This window comes from Nelumbo nucifera, chromosome 3 (genome assembly GCF_055504915.1).
Source record: "Nelumbo nucifera cultivar China Antique chromosome 3, China Antique-T2T, whole genome shotgun sequence".
Lineage (NCBI taxonomy): Eukaryota > Viridiplantae > Streptophyta > Magnoliopsida > Proteales > Nelumbonaceae > Nelumbo > Nelumbo nucifera.
The window spans coordinates 31764730-31783293 of NC_142651.1; the positions used below are offsets into that span (position 1 = coordinate 31764730).

The 18564-nt window shown below is 35.2% G+C and overlaps 2 protein-coding genes across 2 annotated transcripts; one reads left to right on the plus strand and one right to left on the minus strand.

Moving 5' to 3' along the window:
- Nucleotides 1-6008: 6008 nt before the first annotated feature.
- LOC104591263 (NADH dehydrogenase [ubiquinone] 1 beta subcomplex subunit 3-B-like) lies at nt 6009-12478 on the plus strand. The gene is made up of 3 exons (XM_010250073.3): nt 6009-6147; nt 6236-6484; nt 12314-12478. The coding sequence occupies exon 2, from the start codon at nt 6257-6259 to the stop codon at nt 6461-6463; it is 207 nt and encodes a 68-aa protein (XP_010248375.1). The 5' UTR covers nt 6009-6147; nt 6236-6256; the 3' UTR covers nt 6464-6484; nt 12314-12478.
- A 600-nt stretch (nt 12479-13078) lies between these two features.
- LOC104591274 (alpha-galactosidase 1-like) lies at nt 13079-17968 on the minus strand. Its single transcript, XM_010250081.3, has 15 exons — nt 17690-17968; nt 16816-16874; nt 16134-16190; nt 15993-16027; nt 15399-15502; nt 15072-15147; nt 14847-14905; nt 14687-14752; nt 14513-14596; nt 14353-14417; nt 14118-14200; nt 13947-14037; nt 13795-13844; nt 13556-13696; nt 13079-13437 (listed from the first exon to the last, which is right to left on the minus strand). The coding sequence occupies exons 1-15, from the start codon at nt 17848-17850 to the stop codon at nt 13345-13347; spliced, it is 1224 nt and encodes a 407-aa protein (XP_010248383.1). The 5' UTR covers nt 17851-17968; the 3' UTR covers nt 13079-13344.
- Between the last annotated feature and the right edge of the window lie 596 nt (nt 17969-18564).

Consider the following 18564-nt stretch of genomic DNA (forward strand, 5'->3'; position numbering starts at 1 on the left):
TAATTTATTTATTATTTTTATTAATTTATTAAGACAAACAAATTTTATTAATTTTACAAAATTTAGTTTTATTAATAATTATTTTTTGTGTTATTTAAATAATTTCATAAATTATTTTAATCGTTTTTAATGAACTTTTATTTTTCAAATGTAATGTAAGTAAATTATAATTTATATGATATTTTATTTGTACTTATTAATTTTAAATTTTCTTATTGAATAATTTTAAAATGATCTGTTTTTTATTATTTATAATTATTTTTTGTTAATAATTATATTATCTTTCAAAAAATAAATTTGTGAATAGCTATACATTTTTATTAATAATTATAATTGAGTGGAAGTATATTAACTAGGTTTAAATTATAATTTTAAGTTTGAAATGAAATTTAAATGGGTTATAATTGTATTTAAATGTAATTTTACATTTCAAATATTAATAATTTTATTGTTAAGTGAAATAAATGATATTTATTTTGACATTCAATTTACTTGTTTAATCAACACAAAAATTACTTATTTTTTAAATGGAAGTTGATTATTTAGCCTATAACAATCTACCATTGAATATTAAATGGGTTTTAAAATATGATTAAATAGAACTTATTTTTTACTGTGAAGTATGTAATAATTACGTTTTAATTTAATTTAATTTGAGTAATTATGTTTTAATTTGTATTTTGATTGAATATGATTTTTTATTAATAATTATAATTAAATGTAAATATACCTAATGGATATAAAATTATAATCAAATTGAAATAGATATAGAGATAGATAGAGTTAATGAATTTCAGAAATTTTAATAGAGTAATTGAGTTGAGAACTATAGAAAGATGAGTTATTAGAAGAGAGTTAATGACATGAATAATGAATATAGATAATTGGAGGAGTTAATGAGAAATAGGAGAGAGTTAATGGCCTCTCTCTATCTCTCATTTGGGTTTTTTTCACAAAAGTCTTTTCTCATTGGTTGTTTTAAAAATGACGTGGCTGTTAAAAAAAAAAGTAGAGATGGCCCTGTTTTAATGTGTATGCGTGTGTACAAAGTGGGGTACAATTAACATGTGGACCCCACCAACACGAGCGTGGTCAAGTGGATGTGTGGTCCGAGAAGTGTCTCCCACCTGGTACTGTGCACCTGAGGTGTTGTAAAGAGGCTGGAGATTGATTTTGCCTGGATTCCGGAATGGCCGATTCCCATTTCTGAAGGGATAAGAATGTAGGGCCTGTTTGGTTCGCAGGCATAGGGGTCTCCAATTCGAGTCAGAATGGGTCATTCCCCCAATTGAGGAAATGGCCATTCCCTCCTCCCTTGGGAATGAAATATCATTTCAGTCTTGATTCTGATTCCTATCTGAATCAAATGGATTATGGGAATAGGCCATTCCGATTCCAATCTAAAGGATTTTGATTGTAATTCTGATTCTGATTACAAATCAAAGGACATGCAATTTTATTTGGATTAGTACAAATGTATGGGAGTGCAAATAAAAACAATGCAAGTTTTCGTTTAATTTTGTTTTGAATATTACTTTATTCTGCTCCAAGTCTTATTTTACTTCATTTGTAATGCAATCAAACAAAATATGAAATAAAAGTAAATCATAATTTGCACTATTATGGTTTTGCATCAGTGCAAATAAATTCACATTGCAATCAAACACAACCTTAGATTAATAAGAGATCTTTGGAACTATAAGTTTCTAGGGGTAATGAATATTGTTTTTAGTATGATCTTTTCTTCTCTTCAGGCACATGCAGAAGAAGAAGAAGAGAGAAGAGAGTAAGAGAAGAGACGGATTGAAACCCAATCTATTTCTAGATGGTATCAGCTTCATTGATCAATTATAACATGACAACAGTTGAGTAACTGCTATGGGGGTGATTCATTTTCACAGGCATCTGAACATATCCTCCCAAAGGATGAAAAATGTGGACCTAGGGCTGCTACTGACAAGGATGATTTGCAATCTCTTGGATGCCCAGAAGGTCATGTACAAGATGCCAATCTAGATAATCAGATTGTGCTTGGTCAGATAAGACCTTTCTGTGACTCAATGGATTACGAGTTACAACTTTGGTAAGGTCTCTTCCTGCTGGTTGTCTGGAGACTTGTGACAGAATCCCACCTGCACCTAGGTTGGGGGGTTTATGGATTTGGGGATGTATTAACCCCAATTGTGTAATCTCTTAGAGCAAAAACGAAAAAAAAAAAAAAAAAAAACTTGGAATTCACACGAGAATACAATTTGTTTTGCCATTCTTAAAAACAAGACAATATTTAACAGCTCTGAAGTCGCTTGCAACTGTGTATTGAGAATACCTTTATACTTATATGCTTTTATTCATAGAGAAATATTCTCAATACACAGCTGCAAGTAACTGTCAATACGGTATGAGCACGATCTTGTAAGGACTGAATCCCAGGTCCATTTTCTCATTGTTTGGTTAGAAAGCTAGGGAATGCACATAGCTTGGTAGCAATATGTAAAATATGGGACCTGAGTCACTGATCTAAGAAAATTTAAGAGAAAAATTAAGGGTATTATTGTTTCCTTTAAAGGCAAGTAGAAGAATTAAAGCCCTTCATTTTAGTGACATGTTTGTTTGACGAGGCTTCATTTTTCTCAAATGTATATGCTGAGGCATCTAGGAGCTTATAGTTATTCTCTTTTTATTTTGTCTTGCAACATAAATGACAATATACAAATCCGGGTCCAGTACATATTGAATATTCTTGTAGCCCCTTGTGTCTCATGGCCTCAAGACAAGAGGTGAGAGTGAGACTTAGGGGGTGTTCTTTTTTTGGATTTTGAAAGAGGGGAAAGTTGGTCAATGGGATTTTGGTTCCCATTGACTAAGAATCCCATGTTCTTTTTTCAGATTTATGTGGAGGCTAGGGAAAGTTTATTTTCCTTGGTATCACTTATCCGACCCATCTCCTAGGTGGGTAAATTACTTTCCCATCTAAGGGGAAAGTTGCCTACACTTGAATGGACAAAAATGTCTTTTTTAATTATGGATTTTTATAGCTAAAATGGTCACTGCCTTATTTACATGATAAATAAAAAAATATGGGTAAATGCACTTACCTAGGTAAGTGTTTCTCAGGAAAAACTTACCCAAGTAACTACATTTACCCGAGTAAGTAATTTATCGAAAAACGAACGGGGCCTTAAAAGGAGGTCTAAGATCAAGTTGAAATGCATTACAAGTAACATGTGTTCACTGTTCAGTATGCACATTTCAGCTCCACAAGTAAAGGAAAAAAAATGTATTGACTCCAGTGATAAATTGGTTGCCCATGTTCAATAGTTTGGGATGTTAAAAAAGATTCAATTCCTCTGCAAGTTTCATCAATAGGAGCAAAAAGGATTTGGCGCAGTTTGGAAATAAATCACATTTATGCTATGTTTGGTTTGAAGGAAAATGTAGGGAAAGGAAAGGAAAGGTAGGGAAACCTTTACAAACCTTGTATAGATTTTCCTACTTTTCCTTTCTTTTCCTTCAAGATAAAATGGCCTTAATGAAGTTTCAAAGGAAAGGATTAAAGCCAAAAAATAAGAAGAAGAACAACTCTTCACTGAATAATTAAGAAAAGACTAATAGAACCACCCTAACTTTGGCCTAGCTTCTCTTTATATCGACTTCATTACATCCATATGCCTCCTATAAGAAATTTTTCTAATCTAATTGAACACTCTTTATCAGAGTTCTACTAAATCTCTTCAAAAAAGAAAGTCTAAATTGAATATAAATTCGAAAATCCCATTATGATACTATTTTAGAAAAATGTGAATCAAGATAAACAAATACAGAAATCCTATGATAAAGTTATCTTGGTAAATACAAACAAAGATAGATTGCCAAAAGTCAACTTATTAAATGTTTACTCAATTAGGTTTGAATCCTATTCTGCCTTAGGATTCAATTCCCCTGTTGGTTTCACTGGGGGCAAAAAGAAACTTACATTCCCATGCTAGTTTCATTGATAAGGGCAAGAAAGAAACTCTATAAAGGATGAAAAACTATCTCGAGTCCAACCAAAGGGCCTAAGGATGCTCCCTAAGAAAAAGTCTATGCTTAGTAATTATCTTAATTTATTAAAATTAAATCAGGGTCAATTATAGAATTAAATCAAATTAGAGTGTGTGCTCATGTGTCTTGGATTCAGTGTCAGTTGTTAGGGAATACCATTAGGGTTTTGTCATGTGTTTTATGAGATATCTCAAGGACGGGCTTCCTTTCGTCTGAAGATTCTCATAATACACGTGCTACTTCCTTTTGCGAGTCTCTTAGGCTGGCATGGTGTGGGTGACGTCAATACTTATCTTATGTGTATTTTCTAATCCTACTTGACATTTTGTCACGTGCATTATTAACGAAGCACATGTTTCTTTACTCGTTGTAACTCGTAATGGTCTTGGACTATTGCAGGTCTATGATGAATTTGAGATCATTGCAGGTTCATGGTAATTTTGAGTTCATCGCATATATGTGATGGTTCTGAGTTCATCATGACCTCACAATGGCCTTATATTCATTATAGGTTCATGATGGCTCTGAGTTTGCTTTCGTCATTGCGGTTCTAGGTCTATTGTAGACCTGTGGTGGTTTTGAGCTCATCGCAAACTCATTTCAAGTTTTGAGCTCATTGCAAGTCTTTGTAGGTTCTGAGCTCATCACGGATGTGGGCCGAATTGTGAACTTGTTACGAGTGTTCTATGGTATCAGTTTAACATCCTCTGTGCCCCACAGTCGTGGCGATCAACATTACAATAAGATTTAATTTAAATCTAATTGTTAATAAACCAAATTTGGAACTAAGCATATTCAATTCAATTGAATCCATTCCGATCACCTTATCCACTACATAACAAATTTGAATTGTTTTGCTTGTTATGTTATGCATAATCTTTACCCAGATTTCAAGGACATTAAGATCTATTTTAATAATTTTTTTGAAATATATTCTAATAAAAGGAAGGAGAAGTGTGCTAATATTCAATGGTGTAACATTTATAAGTAGAATTCACATCTCCGCTCCACAAGAGCTGCCCCACAACGTCCCACAAACACATCCCTATTGTGTATTAGAAACATCTCTCGATGATATTATCATAACCAATAATGTCATCATGGAGAAATGTTCCCAATACATGACGAGAATGTAATGTGGGACGCTGGAGATGTAAACTCTTACAAGTATTAATGTAAAGTAAAGTCCAAGGTATGTAGGCAAATAGAACGAGCCTTACGTGATATTATGTTCTACAGATACAAGCTCCAAATATCTTCCTATAGATTTAATATACATGCATGTAGTCTAGTAAATCTAAATTTTTTAAGTAATTGGTAATACACACCACATTAATAGCCCACCTCTCCAAATTCTATGGTAGAGCAAATCGGCTAACAAACCAATTGAGTTACCCCTCAATTGATGAATATCTCCCCATGAATGGGAGTTTGGATCACCTACCAACAAAATACATTTCAACACCTCACTAACATCATCATACACCGGACATATCATACATGACAGGTCCCACTTTTATGGTGGGCCCATGTTTCATAATGAGATGTGTAGTGTTAGATCTAGATCTAATTGGTAGTGTGTTGGAATGTATTTTGTTGGCAGAAAATCCCAACTCAATAATTATGTGTTTGATATAGCTTCCATTTATTAAATAAATATTTGTATTTGAATTGTCTTCAAAACCAAGAAAAAATATTTGATAAATTATTTAGTAACAATTAGGCATCACATCAACGGAATAGTGAATAAACATTGGGAGTATTAAAATGAAACTTTTCCCGTCCATTGACATAGATAAATTAAGACCAACTTTTATCAATATCTATACATACTATGGGATAAATGCTGATTTGGCAATAACGTGACACAATTTATCAAATAAACAGAAAGATCCGTATAAATCTAATCGAATAAGATCCTAGCAAGGAGATTGATTTAAACGGATATCGAATCCGAATTAGCGAATAGGTTTTGAATTCGAATCGGATTAAATCCATCCATCTGCAGCCCTAGATTTCCCTGCCCTGCCCTTGTCGACGTCCAGAACCAGAAGAATAGAAGAGGGGAAGAACCAGAAACCGATCTCCATCGTCTCGCAGTCGCAGGTACATCAAGTCTCTCTCTCTCTCTCTCTCTCATAACTGATTGAAATCAGATTTAGCGGCTAAAACCTCTTTATCCCAACGTGGCTAGGATTGATTAGCGAAGGAAGGTATGGCGAAGCAATTGGGACCAACGGGGGAATTTTTCAGGAGGAGGGATGAATGGAGGAAGCATCCGATGCTCACAAACCAGCTCAGGCACGCCACCCCTGGCCTCGGAATCGCTCTTGTCGCTTTTGGTATCTATCTCGTCGGTGAAGCTGCTTACAACAAGTTTTACACTCCCCATCCTTCTTCTTCCAGTTCTCATTCTCACTGAATCGGAGGTTTGAAGGATCTGGTGCATATCTCTCCATAACTTTTTCCCCTAACCTGTGGTGTTGTCCATTGATTTTTTTAATGATCTGGTTTTTTTTGTTGATTATTTAGAAAAAAAAAATTGAATTGATTCTGCATCTGCTGAGATGAGTTTGAGTCGGATTTATGTTTTGATAATTTTGGAGCATTTTCTGCTAGCACATGGTTCTTTGTTTAAGCTGCTTTTGGTTTATCAGATAACCGGTGAGAAAGGGAAAGCTGTGGGAAAGTCTTTCAGTCGTTTTATGAAGGGTTTTCTGTTAATTTTGGAGGGCTTATGCAAACCCAGATGATCATTTCTTTACTTGTTCGTTTTCTTTCATTCATTTTGCTGATTATTTATGTTTTGTCTTTGAATATGGTGGATTTAATTGCTTCTGTAAAATTAGGGTTTTGGTTCTTTAGAATAAGCCTTTTGTTTTAGTAATATGATTTTATATTTTTGTTTTATGATAAATTGGAGTTAAAGTCAACATTAAGTGAGGTGAATTTTGTTGCAGTTTCTGTTTCTCCCATTTTTTAATTACTAGCAAACGTGCACGGGCTTTGCATATGATGATAATAGTAATAATGTACGTCCAAAATTTCTTATATTTCTATGTGTATAAAAATAATTCTTATTTATCACAATTATTTTTGTTTAATATAATAGTATATAATAGTTGGGACAAGGCTTAGATGATGTTCTCAAATGTTTCCTACAAAATTTCTGTAATTATGACATCAAGGGTTGATACATTTGACCCGAAAGGTTACTGTTGACCGGCCACTAAATAAGAAAACAAATTTATTTTTGGATGGGAAGGAATTATTAGGCTTTTCATTCATGGCTTGGTTTTAGACATAGATGCTGTTTATAGCTTCTTGACTACACTAGTTGGATGGTTTATCTGCATGGGTGCACATGTGCAAGGGACTAAATGTATCTCTAATGGATAATAGAGTACTTGGGCTTCTTTTTCACATTGAATTAGGTTAATATTAAGCTGGAATTTTCTAGTCTGCTCTTATGATCTTTGGCTTAGGTACTACATGCTTATGATTTTTTTTTTTTTTAAATTTTTGATAAGGAACGTGAAAGTTTATTATAAAGCAATAAGTATAGGCATTACAAGCATCCCCCAGGAGAGGCACAGGGTGCTACATTTCACAGTTTAATATATGATTACAATTGAGCCCAATACAAGTGATCCTTGTTTACCCCTTGCTTGTCTAAAGCATCTCGTTGAATTTGCTGATGTCCTCACCAATGTATCCTCAAATTCATATTTCTAGTAAGCCATTTAGATTTCTACATTTCATCCTTAAAGCACTAAATTGTAGTATTTAGTTCCTTCAGCCATCCTACCACCAATTTCGAATCCTCCTCAATCTCCAAGTTCACTACATTCAATTCATTTGCAATTGTACTCCTTGGAATGCAGTGAACAATTCAGCCCTGGTGGAATCCTCCACTCCTATTGGTCTTGAGGACAAAGCAATGACATGTCATTCTTTATTTCCCAACACCCCTCCTATTCCAAAGAGGCTTGGGTTGCCTTATTACTGCTAACAAAGTTTAGTTTCACAAAATCTTCAGTAGGAGGCTTCCACATTAAGTTTACTCTTTTCTTTTTCAGAAGAGCTTCTGGCCACCACCTCCCAATTCCTCCAAATATCATCAGATGTGAACCACAGAAAGGAATCCAAGGTTCTAATCTAGTGTATCACCCTGACCATTACACAATCTCTTATTGCTTCTTTTTTTTCTACTTTGAAAATATTCTAGCATTCCTTTCTTCCCAAAGAGTCTTAAGCACAACTACTCTCATACATCTCCACTTGATTCTTCCCCTTCTCTTATGCCAAACAAAGGTAGAAGGATCAAAAAACTTATCTACCTGCGTTGGAAGATTTTATTTGCACTCAAACAAAAAGAAAAAATATTTCCAAATATCTGCAATAAAAGTATAGGAGATTCGTAGGTGGTAACAATTCTCTCCATTGAATTTACAAATAATGCACCCATTTGGGGATAAACACAAGAAGGGTCTTCTTTTTTTTTAAAAAAGTGTCCAATGTGTTAACAGTTAACCTTACCATGAAACACTTCCCAACAAAAGGCTCTTATTTTTGGTAGAATAGGTTTGTGCCAAATTTCCTTAATAGGAAAAGGCTGAGGGGGGAGAGTACAAAGGGACTTAAAACAGCATAAGAAAAACGACCTTTAGGGTGGGGAGTCTAAATATGTGTATCCAGTTTTGAGGGATCTGAGCAAACATTATCAAGGAGTTGCAACAAACATTAGAGGGATGAAAGGGGCAACATTTGCTGGACTTTCAGCAGTCCAATTGGTTTGGCTGATTCCACAAACGCTGGAGTGATAATCCAGAATTTAATCATTGCAGGTGATTTGGCAAATACTATAAAATGGTTAAGAGACAAAGAGGGGGGGACCTTGGAGATTGAGTCACTATTTGGAAGAGGCTAGGGACTCTTTGGACTGTTTAACTGTAAAATTAGTTTGGATTCCTAGGAAACACAACCATACAGCAGATGGCTTAGCCAAATGTGGTGTGTATTTGGAGCATTTGTATATTGACAAGCTTTGTCCTTTGTAATTTGTAGGGGTTCTTCTCATGCTTTGTACATCTTCTCATGTACCTCTTCTTCTTTTAATGAATCCTGGTTAAATTTTTCTCAAAAGAAAAAAAAAAAAGCTTATGGATGATTGCCATAGTACAGGTCAAGTATCTAATCAAAGCCATTGTTGGCCCCAATGGTTGTACTGTTCAACCCATCATCTAGAGGAAAAGACAAGTTCATTATTACCTCAAACTTGTCAAAAGCAAAGAACCTGTTGACCTTGTTAGAAAATGTTGACCTGGCCAAAACTGTTGAATTGTTCAACCTGGTTTATGAGTGACAAGGCTACATTCAACCAGTCAATCAAAAGGTCAATCTCAAAATGGATAAAGAGGGAAAGGGAAAAAAAATAAAGAGTTCTATCAATTCTTTGATTGAAAACTGTGGGTTGGTGACCTCCCCCTCATCCTTGATTGAAAACTGTGAGATTAGCGACACTATTCACTTGTGATCTGATTAGTAACAAGTGATGATCATAACAGTGGGTTGGTGACCTCCCCCTCCTTTCTTTTTCAGCCCCCTCTCACTCTCTCCTCTCTACTAATAATACATATATACGTTTCTTCTTTTTCATCAACGTCATCATCATTGCCAACATCATCTAGGCCTTGTCCCAACCATTTGGGGTCAGCTACATGAATCCCATTTCATCATTCCATTCTGTTAACTGTCATATCCATTGTTAAATTATGAGTACTACTTCAAATCATGTCTTTTTCAATCTACCCCTAGCTATTCTAACCCCTTCAACTTGTAACAGATCACTTATTGTGAGTGTTATAGATGGATTTCTCAGTGTTTTAAAAGCGCAAGGTGCAAAAAAAGGGGCCAATTTGCGCCCGAGGTGTGTGCCTTTTTGAAGCAAGGTGCAAAAATACAAAAAAAAAAAGCTAAAATATGCAAAAGTATTAAACATAATATTCATAAACAATGTTTTAAAAACCTATTATCTAAAATTAAAATACATAAACATAATATGTAAGTGTATTCAAATGAAAATTTAAAAATAAAACCAAACATATAAAACATTGTCAAGCATGTAAAACCCACAATCTCTTTTTTTCCTTAATTGCATTACTTCAAGTAGTTAATGTGATGTAAAACATATTACATTCCTGATTCTACGAGCTGCCTTTGTGCCTTTCATAAAACAACTGAATACTTTCCCCTTATTTGTGTTCATTCATTCATCTTAATAAAATATCTTCTTAAAAGGAAATTAAAATTATAAAATCATTATCTTTTGTGTGAAAATTAAGAATTTAAGACCCTAACATGGACTTGTTTGGGGTTGCCTCTAGGGGCATGGTTGGAGGTCTGAGGGCGGAGCCCCGGCCTAGCCGTTAGGTTCAAAAAAAGAGAAAAGCGTAAAAATTTTCAAAAGGTGCACGCTTAGGCACACCAGGCATGTGCCTTTTGAAAGTGCTGCGCCTAGGACTTGGGCGAGGTGTCTACCCTAAAATGTGCCACTTGTGTGCCCAGGTGCACCTTTTAAATCACTGGGATTTCTATGCACATGACCAAACCATCTTAGTCTACTTTCTCTCATTTTATCACATATTGGAACTGCTCTTATGTTCCTTTGGATGACTTCATTTTGACCCTATCATTTCTATTTTTTTCACTCAACCATTTCAGCATTTTCATTTTTGCCACTCATTTTTTTTTGGACATGCTATTTCATGACTGCCCAACTCTCTACTTTATACAACACTTGCCAGAAAAGAAGGAATATAAAATAAATAAAAAAAAACACACTCTACTTCATACAACACTGCTAGTCTTACAATTGTTTTATAGAATTTTCCTTTCACCTATCACACGAGGCTCCTGATGCACCTCCTCGTTTTTCCCATCATGCTATAATCCTTTGGGCGACAATCCTCCTCAATCTCTCCCATACTACGAATTATTGAACAAAGGTAATGAAGAGGTTAAGTTAATCTCTGTCTCCAATCACAAGTGTATCTTGATTTGCACTCGTATTATTATTAAATTTACATTGCATATGTTCAGTTTTAGTCCTACTTATTTTTAAATCTCTTGGTTCAATGGTATTTGTCCATAAACCTAATTTTGCATTTAATCATTCGTTAATTTCATTAATTAATAAAACAACCACCATGGAACCTCCTCCTAAATATGTTTAGTCAATTCACCTATGACTAGTTCAAATAAATTAAGACCAAGTGCTGAGCCTTGGTGAAGACTCATTGCAATTGTAATATCTGATGTCTCATAGGTGTTTTAACATTGGTTGTTGTACTCTCATACCTATCCTTAAATAGGTGCACATACCTATTTGCCTCCTTGCTTTTTCCAAACACATCATATTTGTCTCTCTAGGGTCTATCATATGCTTTTTCTTGTCAATGAATACCATATAAAGATCTTTCTTCCTCTTTCTAATACTTTTTGATCAATCATCTCAATAGAAAGCTGGCTTCCAGGGTTGTTATTCCTTGGCATAAATCCAAATTAGTTTTTTTATATGCTTGTTTGATGTCTTAACCTTTGCTCAATTATTTCCTCCCTAAATTTTAGTGTGGTTCATAATTTTAATCCCATGGTAATCATTGCAATTTGTATATTCCCTTTGCTTTTAAATATAAGCACCATGGTGCTCTTTATCCATTTGTCTATCTTACTTACTTTTCCACTTATATTGGGATAGCATCGGATGTTAGCATATTTCCCCTTTTTATCTTGTTTGGTGTCTGCTTTACTCAAGTAATTCTAATTTTACTGAAGTATATGTTATTTTTAGTACCAGTAGAGTTACTTATCCCTCCTCTACTAGCACCCTCTACATGTTCATTTATTCAAAATGGTTTTCCGCCTTTCCTCTTATTTTCCTGATCCTCTATCAAAAACTTTGATCCTGGTTGATTCATTGTAACATGATTTATATCTTTGCCTTTCCTTTTTCTCATTTTTGCTAGTTTACAGGTTCAGTTTATGCAATTCTTAGATTTCCTTTGGAGCCCATAAAAAAGACATGGCCAACTTTGTCTGTAGATCAAAGTTTCCAAGAGTTGCATACAATTCATTGTCTACTAGAGTTCCTCTAAATAAATTACCGTTTGCGTATACCAAGATTCTTTTTTTTTCCTTTTCTTTTATCTTCTAGTTACATCTAGTGAGTTGTGGTTTACTGAATTACTGAAAGGAATGAGTGAACTTGCAGGTAAATGCTTGGATGCCTGAAATTTCACTTCACTTGACCTGGACTTGAAGCATCTTTTACTTTTTTTCTTTCGTTGGATAAGACTTGAAGCATCTTAGTTAAATAAGCTGTTTGTTGAACATATTTCAGAACTTTTGAGGGAAGGGAACTTGGTATTCTGTTTTATTGTTATGATTTTCCTTTTTTTTTTCTTTCATTTTACTCCCTTACAGGGTTGTTTAGGTTGGCACTCTATGGATATCTTAATCACAAGAGCCAAAGTTTCTTGATGTACTGATTGAAATGCAATATCCGACGCCTTTTTCGTTATGCATTGGTGGAGGGGTCTTAAAGTTGCGTTTGTTTACCCAATTAATAAACCATTATCTTTATATCAATCCCTCTCCTTAGCTAAAGTATTATTACATCAGTTAATCAGCATTCCACCATCCCAGTTCCCACAGGAAAAACTTTGGTCCCCAACAGCCAAAGTTAACTCCTATTCCACACTGCCGCGGTGCCACGGAAGCCTTAAAATCATAACGGGTTTAACATTTCGTAAGCTCTTATTCTCGGGTTACATTGTTTCTTCCTATGAGCAAACCCCATGGAGTTGAATAGAAATTGGATGACAGACTCTAGGGGAAAAGATTTATGCGATACCAATTAACGAAGAAATGTTCTGAGAACACCATGAAAGATTTCAAGTTTAAAGTCAATATAATTCAATGATTGTTTTATGGTGTTTTAGGTGATCACGAGCCAAAGAAGAAAAAAAAATTCTTCTAGGTAGTCTTACTTTAGAGAGTTCAGAGTTGCAGCCCTTAATGGCATCCATCAACCGGAGAAAAATAACTTAGTTAATACATAACTACAGTAAAGTAGATAATTCCATAACCCTCTGCAATTCTGCATTATCAAATAAATGTCCAGTGACCGCTTAAACTAGGACACACTCTTCTACCATCACCTTTTACATCATCTTATTGGACCTCTGTCATAAATAAAGGGAATGGGCCGAATGGCCCATCAGTCCATCAGAAAATGGTAACTCAAGAAATTGGTGTTAATACGTACATCTTGCATGCATGGGAATCCATGGTAACAGTCAACTTGCCCACAAATCGTGTCTTCAAAGTCTCATGCTGCATGAGAAAACAGATAGAAGGAGATTTAGATATATACCCAGAAGATGTAACATTACTATACGATAAATAAATGTACAAGCCAAAGATAATAGAAAGCTTTTCATCTTGTAAGTACCTCCCAAAGATCCCTTGCCTCTACCACTGTGTTTGGTGGAATACCTATGTCATCCCAGTGAGCCGTAACAGGATACTTCCATGGGCCTCGGTTGACTAGGAGGACAACAGTCCTATGGCCAGAAAGGGGTCCAGCCCAAACCTGCAACAGAAGTGATTCATTGATCAGTGATCACTTCATAATTAGATTCATTGAAAACACAAAATTGATATTCTAGCAGATAGAAGTTGTTGATGTACTTCCTGATCACCCTCCATCCTAACTTTTTTGGCCTGAACACCAAGTGGATCTATCCAAAATTCAAAAAAAAAAAAAAAAAGTTTACATGATACTGAATGTATGCGACCTAAAAAATCACAGTAAAGGTAACACTGCAATTACAGATTCTTACCCTGGTTAACTGCAATGACCTCCTTATTAGAGATGATCTCCATAGTTTCTTTGCTTGCATTCCTCACGTCACATCCAATAAGAAGAGGAGCCTGCATGGTCATTCTTATTGATGAATATTGAACCAACCTAAAACAGGCAAAGCAATACACAAGGTCACCTTTTATATTACCTTGGAAATGGCCCATATGCTGAAGTGGACAATGTATTCATCTTTAGTCATCCCTCCATTTCCTACTTCAAGCATATCAGGATCTGTCCATACACAAAAGACCATATAACTGCTAAGCACAAGAACACCCCTGATGTAGTGTAGTAATTATAGCCATTATGTGTGTGGAGCTTAAGATTCAATGAGTATTGAGCTACCAATTTCATGTAACAAATGTTTTACAATACTAACTAACCATTCCAACCACCAGGCCTTGCAAGATCAGCATAGACTTCATTCATGTCAGCTCTAGACATCATGCTGTTGCCAGAAAACAAATTGCAATCAATTTGTAGCCAAGATGTTTTGAATTGTGAAAACAAAAAGACGATCACAATGTAAGCAGATGGTTTTACCTTTCCCAGTTATCTGTAATATCACCAGTGGTTCTCCAGCTATTTCCTACCTTGGCACCCCAGAGAGCAGGGTGCAGATCCCCCCTATAGCAGAAAAGGGAGGAAGAATGTCAACATAATAGAAGCTAAAATAGATTTTATAAAAGAAAAAGTTATAATCAGAAAGTGGCTTGCCATTCACATAGAGAGAAGAAGATTGGACGACCAGCCTTCATCAGAGCTTGGGTCATTACAGGGTATCTGTATGAAAAATGAAAAAAAGTCTGTTGTAATTAGTGGCGTCAATGCACGGCTATTGAAGTAAAATCTAGTTGAAAGAACAGGTAAAAAATACCGAACAGTTGGCCTTGAACCGTCATTGTTACAGTTATCATACTTTAGGTAGTCAATGCCCTGTTTGAAGCAATTCAGCAGTGTATGATTTGGGTTCTAATGACTTTGAAACAAGTTATTTTTAAATATTAACCACTATTGTTTTAAATTAAAAGGATCAAACTTAAGTAGACTTCTAAACAGTATATCTACAAAAGGATATTACTTCAATAATGTTTGTTTATACCCATGAAGCAAAGGTTTTGGCATCTTGTTCTTCATGACCAAGTGAACCCGGCATTGTTCTGCTACATGTAAAATACCTTGACAAGTATATATAAAAAAAAAATCCAATATCAGTGCTCCTCGTCATAATGCATAGGAGATAAGAAACTAAAGAGATTAAAAGAACAGCTAACAGTAATTAGGAGATTAACATTTCAGGAGTGGGGCCAGATTAAATATCCGAGGCTTAGAGAAGAACCAAGCTTTTAACCATGGGACTGTCAAAAATTGGTTATTGGTACTCAGTTATTCAAATAACAAGAACCTAGACAGAATATTGTTAGTTTACCCTGCATCTGAGTATATTCCTAATTTAAGACCCTTGCTGTGAACATAGTCTGCTAGAGCTTTAATCCCTGAGGGAAAGGTTGACTTCTTGGCAACAAGATTTCCCTGAAATTTCAAACACCAAGCTTTTATTTAATATATTCATAATCATGAAATATAGTGTAGCAGTAGTTAATATCCTGTTTGATATGTTTACCTACATATGTCCAATTCTTTGATTTGGTAGAAGACCAAATCATAAATCTAATTTAAGAAAAACAGTCAAGAAAATATCAAAAAGAAAATCAATATTTTCAGTCTGTCATATTTACATCCTTTAGCATCAGCTGATTCATTTGAAAATTTTTGAAGCTAACAAAATGTTGTAGCACATGTAATTATAAATACTTTTATATACCATGTGATTGCAAATAACTTTTAATGGAAAACTAAAGCTATAACACCTTCTAACACATTGTAGGGGGTGGGGTACCCTTTCAGTGTTCTTAGGGTAAATCGTCATCTAATTTTTCAAGTGCATTTACAAATTCTAAAATCCATCATATTTGGATAAAATAAGATATGACAAAAAAAAGAGAAGTATTTTGAACCAAACCTTGTCATCACGAGCAATCTCAGCCCAACAGTCATCTAATAAACAAAGAAAGGAAGAATAACAGTTAGATATATAATTTCATGCACGCATACGTAGATACACACATACACAGAGAGAGAAGATGATTGGAACATAAAATACCTATATTAACATATTGATAGCCAAGCTTGGCCAGACCAGTTGACACCAAAGCATCAGCTGTTAAACCATGGATAACAAAAGGAGGATCGTCAACAATTAGAAAGGGAAGAACATTTTATGCCAACTAAAAGTAATATTTGTCATTTCCCTTTTTTCCCTTCTTTGTTCGTTTTCTTTCTCAAGATATGAAGAAGCCATATTAAACACAGAAAAAAAGATGAAATATATGAAACAGAACAAACACTTGTCTTAAGGAAAGTATGAACCCATTTGACCAAATTTATGTAATAACAAGAAAGTGAAACCATTGGACCAGTACAACTAAATCCCACTCCAAGTGGGTAAAACTTCAGTCAAGCTTGGTCTGACTTGATCGCATCAGTCAATCAAAATACGGATCTTCGTAATTTTTTTTTTATCAATAAAGGGTCTTCGTAATTAATTAACGCTCAATAAAATAATACAGCATCGTATTGTGATAGTCCTAATTGAACTTGACACAAGACAGGAACAAGATAGTTGTTCAAGTTGAGCGACTTGAGCCTATCGAGAAAAAAAATGTTCGGGACCAGTAAAAGGCGATTCTGAAACAGGGAATGTTCTACCTGCCATTACGTATGTATCAGATCGCAGTTGAACTCACATACGGATCAACTCAATCATTTACCAGGCTTACACTCACCGGTTTCTCTGATAACCTTCTCGTCGATGTTGCAGAAAAAGTGATTCCAACTGTTCCACCTGCATCCAGACGACACAAAATGTCAAGTGTCTCAACGTAAGAACAGGTTAGAGATGCCGGATACCCAATCCAAGTCTGGATTAGAACCGGGGTTATGAATTGTAAGGAATGAGGAAATCACAACCTCACCATCATCAGCTGTTCACTCACCAATTTTCATTCAATAATCCTGTGATCTCTTAATTGGACCCAGGGAAGGAAGAGCTCATGTTGCTGCGTTCCACTATTGTCTCATTCAATTAATTTTTAATCATTTACCCGTTCCAAAGAGCAACAATCCCTTCACCCCCCAAATCTTTTGTGCACACACTTTGAACGCATATTAGGAGGGGCGTTGCATTGCCATTGCGTTTTGGGTTGAGAGAGAAATTTTTACTTGAAATGTTTTCAAAACGTTTTGAGTTGGTGAATATAGAGCGCTATTTCTATCCAAAACGTCAATTTTGATTTGCCATTTGCTCAACCAAAAAACAGAAATAAGAGCTTTGATGGGATGATCTCAACCATCCGAACAAATGGCATGCATTAAGCTTAGACCTTGGATTGATTTTATTCTTTCCTCTTAATCAAAACGTTATACCAATTCAAGATTGTAGATAGATTGATCGATTAGACTGCAGAGGTTCATGAAAACGAAGAAATAGAGAGATGTACTCGGAATGTCCTATTATACGGTTAATCCATGGTTACTGAATTTCCGGAATCTAATTAACCATACAAGACTTACAAGATTCCGGCAATGTCCAATAAGAAATCAGGGATAATGGAATTCAAACTTCAGAGAGAGAGAGAGAGAGAGGTGGTATAAAGTTACCCCATGGGAGGCGTAATGCCGAGTCCATTGGCGAGCAGATTTCTACGATATACATCTTCGGATTCGGCTAGTAACAATTTGGAGGCAGAAGAAGAGGAAAACAGGAAGCAGCAAAGTAAGAAGACAAAGAGAGGAAGTGATGGAGCAGAAGATCTCTCCATTTCCTCCTGCAGCAGCTAGCCCAGCCCCAGCCCAACAGCAATGGCTTTTAATTATATAGGCGACAAGCAGAGACAGGGAAGGAAACCAAGGACTATTTACAGACTTGCTGTCCGTGTATGGATAAAAAAGCAGAGTGTAAGAGGAGTAGTGCAGAGGAAGAGTCCCACTGGAGACTGAACCACTACTGAATACACTTCACGACACTACACTTCAATGTTGGGTAGTGGTCCAGTCACAATCGCAATTGCCAACTGGCAAGCAAAATAAACAACATGTATCATTTTTGAATTTTTTTTATTTATTTTTTTATTTTTGATAATAAAAGTAAGGGGCTACACATCTATCTCATTATGAAATTGGGACCCATCACAAAAGTAAGACCCGTCATATATGAAATGTACAGTGTCAGACGAGACGATGTTGGTAAGGTTTTGAAACATATTTTGTTGGCAGGTGATCTGATTCATTCATGTGCAAACTCAACGAGTGTGATTCCTTATGATGGAAAAGTGCTCTCAAATTCTTAGGGGAGCTTAAATCAGATTTTATTTGACTAATCCATGATGGTTCCGACCTCCAAATGTAAATGCTTTTAGTAATCCATGGATTCCATAACTATACAAGGTGGTATACCATTATCTTGTCATAGGCCACCCTCATCACACCTGAAAGTATTAGACTTAGTACACTCTAATGGGAGTTGGAATCTGCAG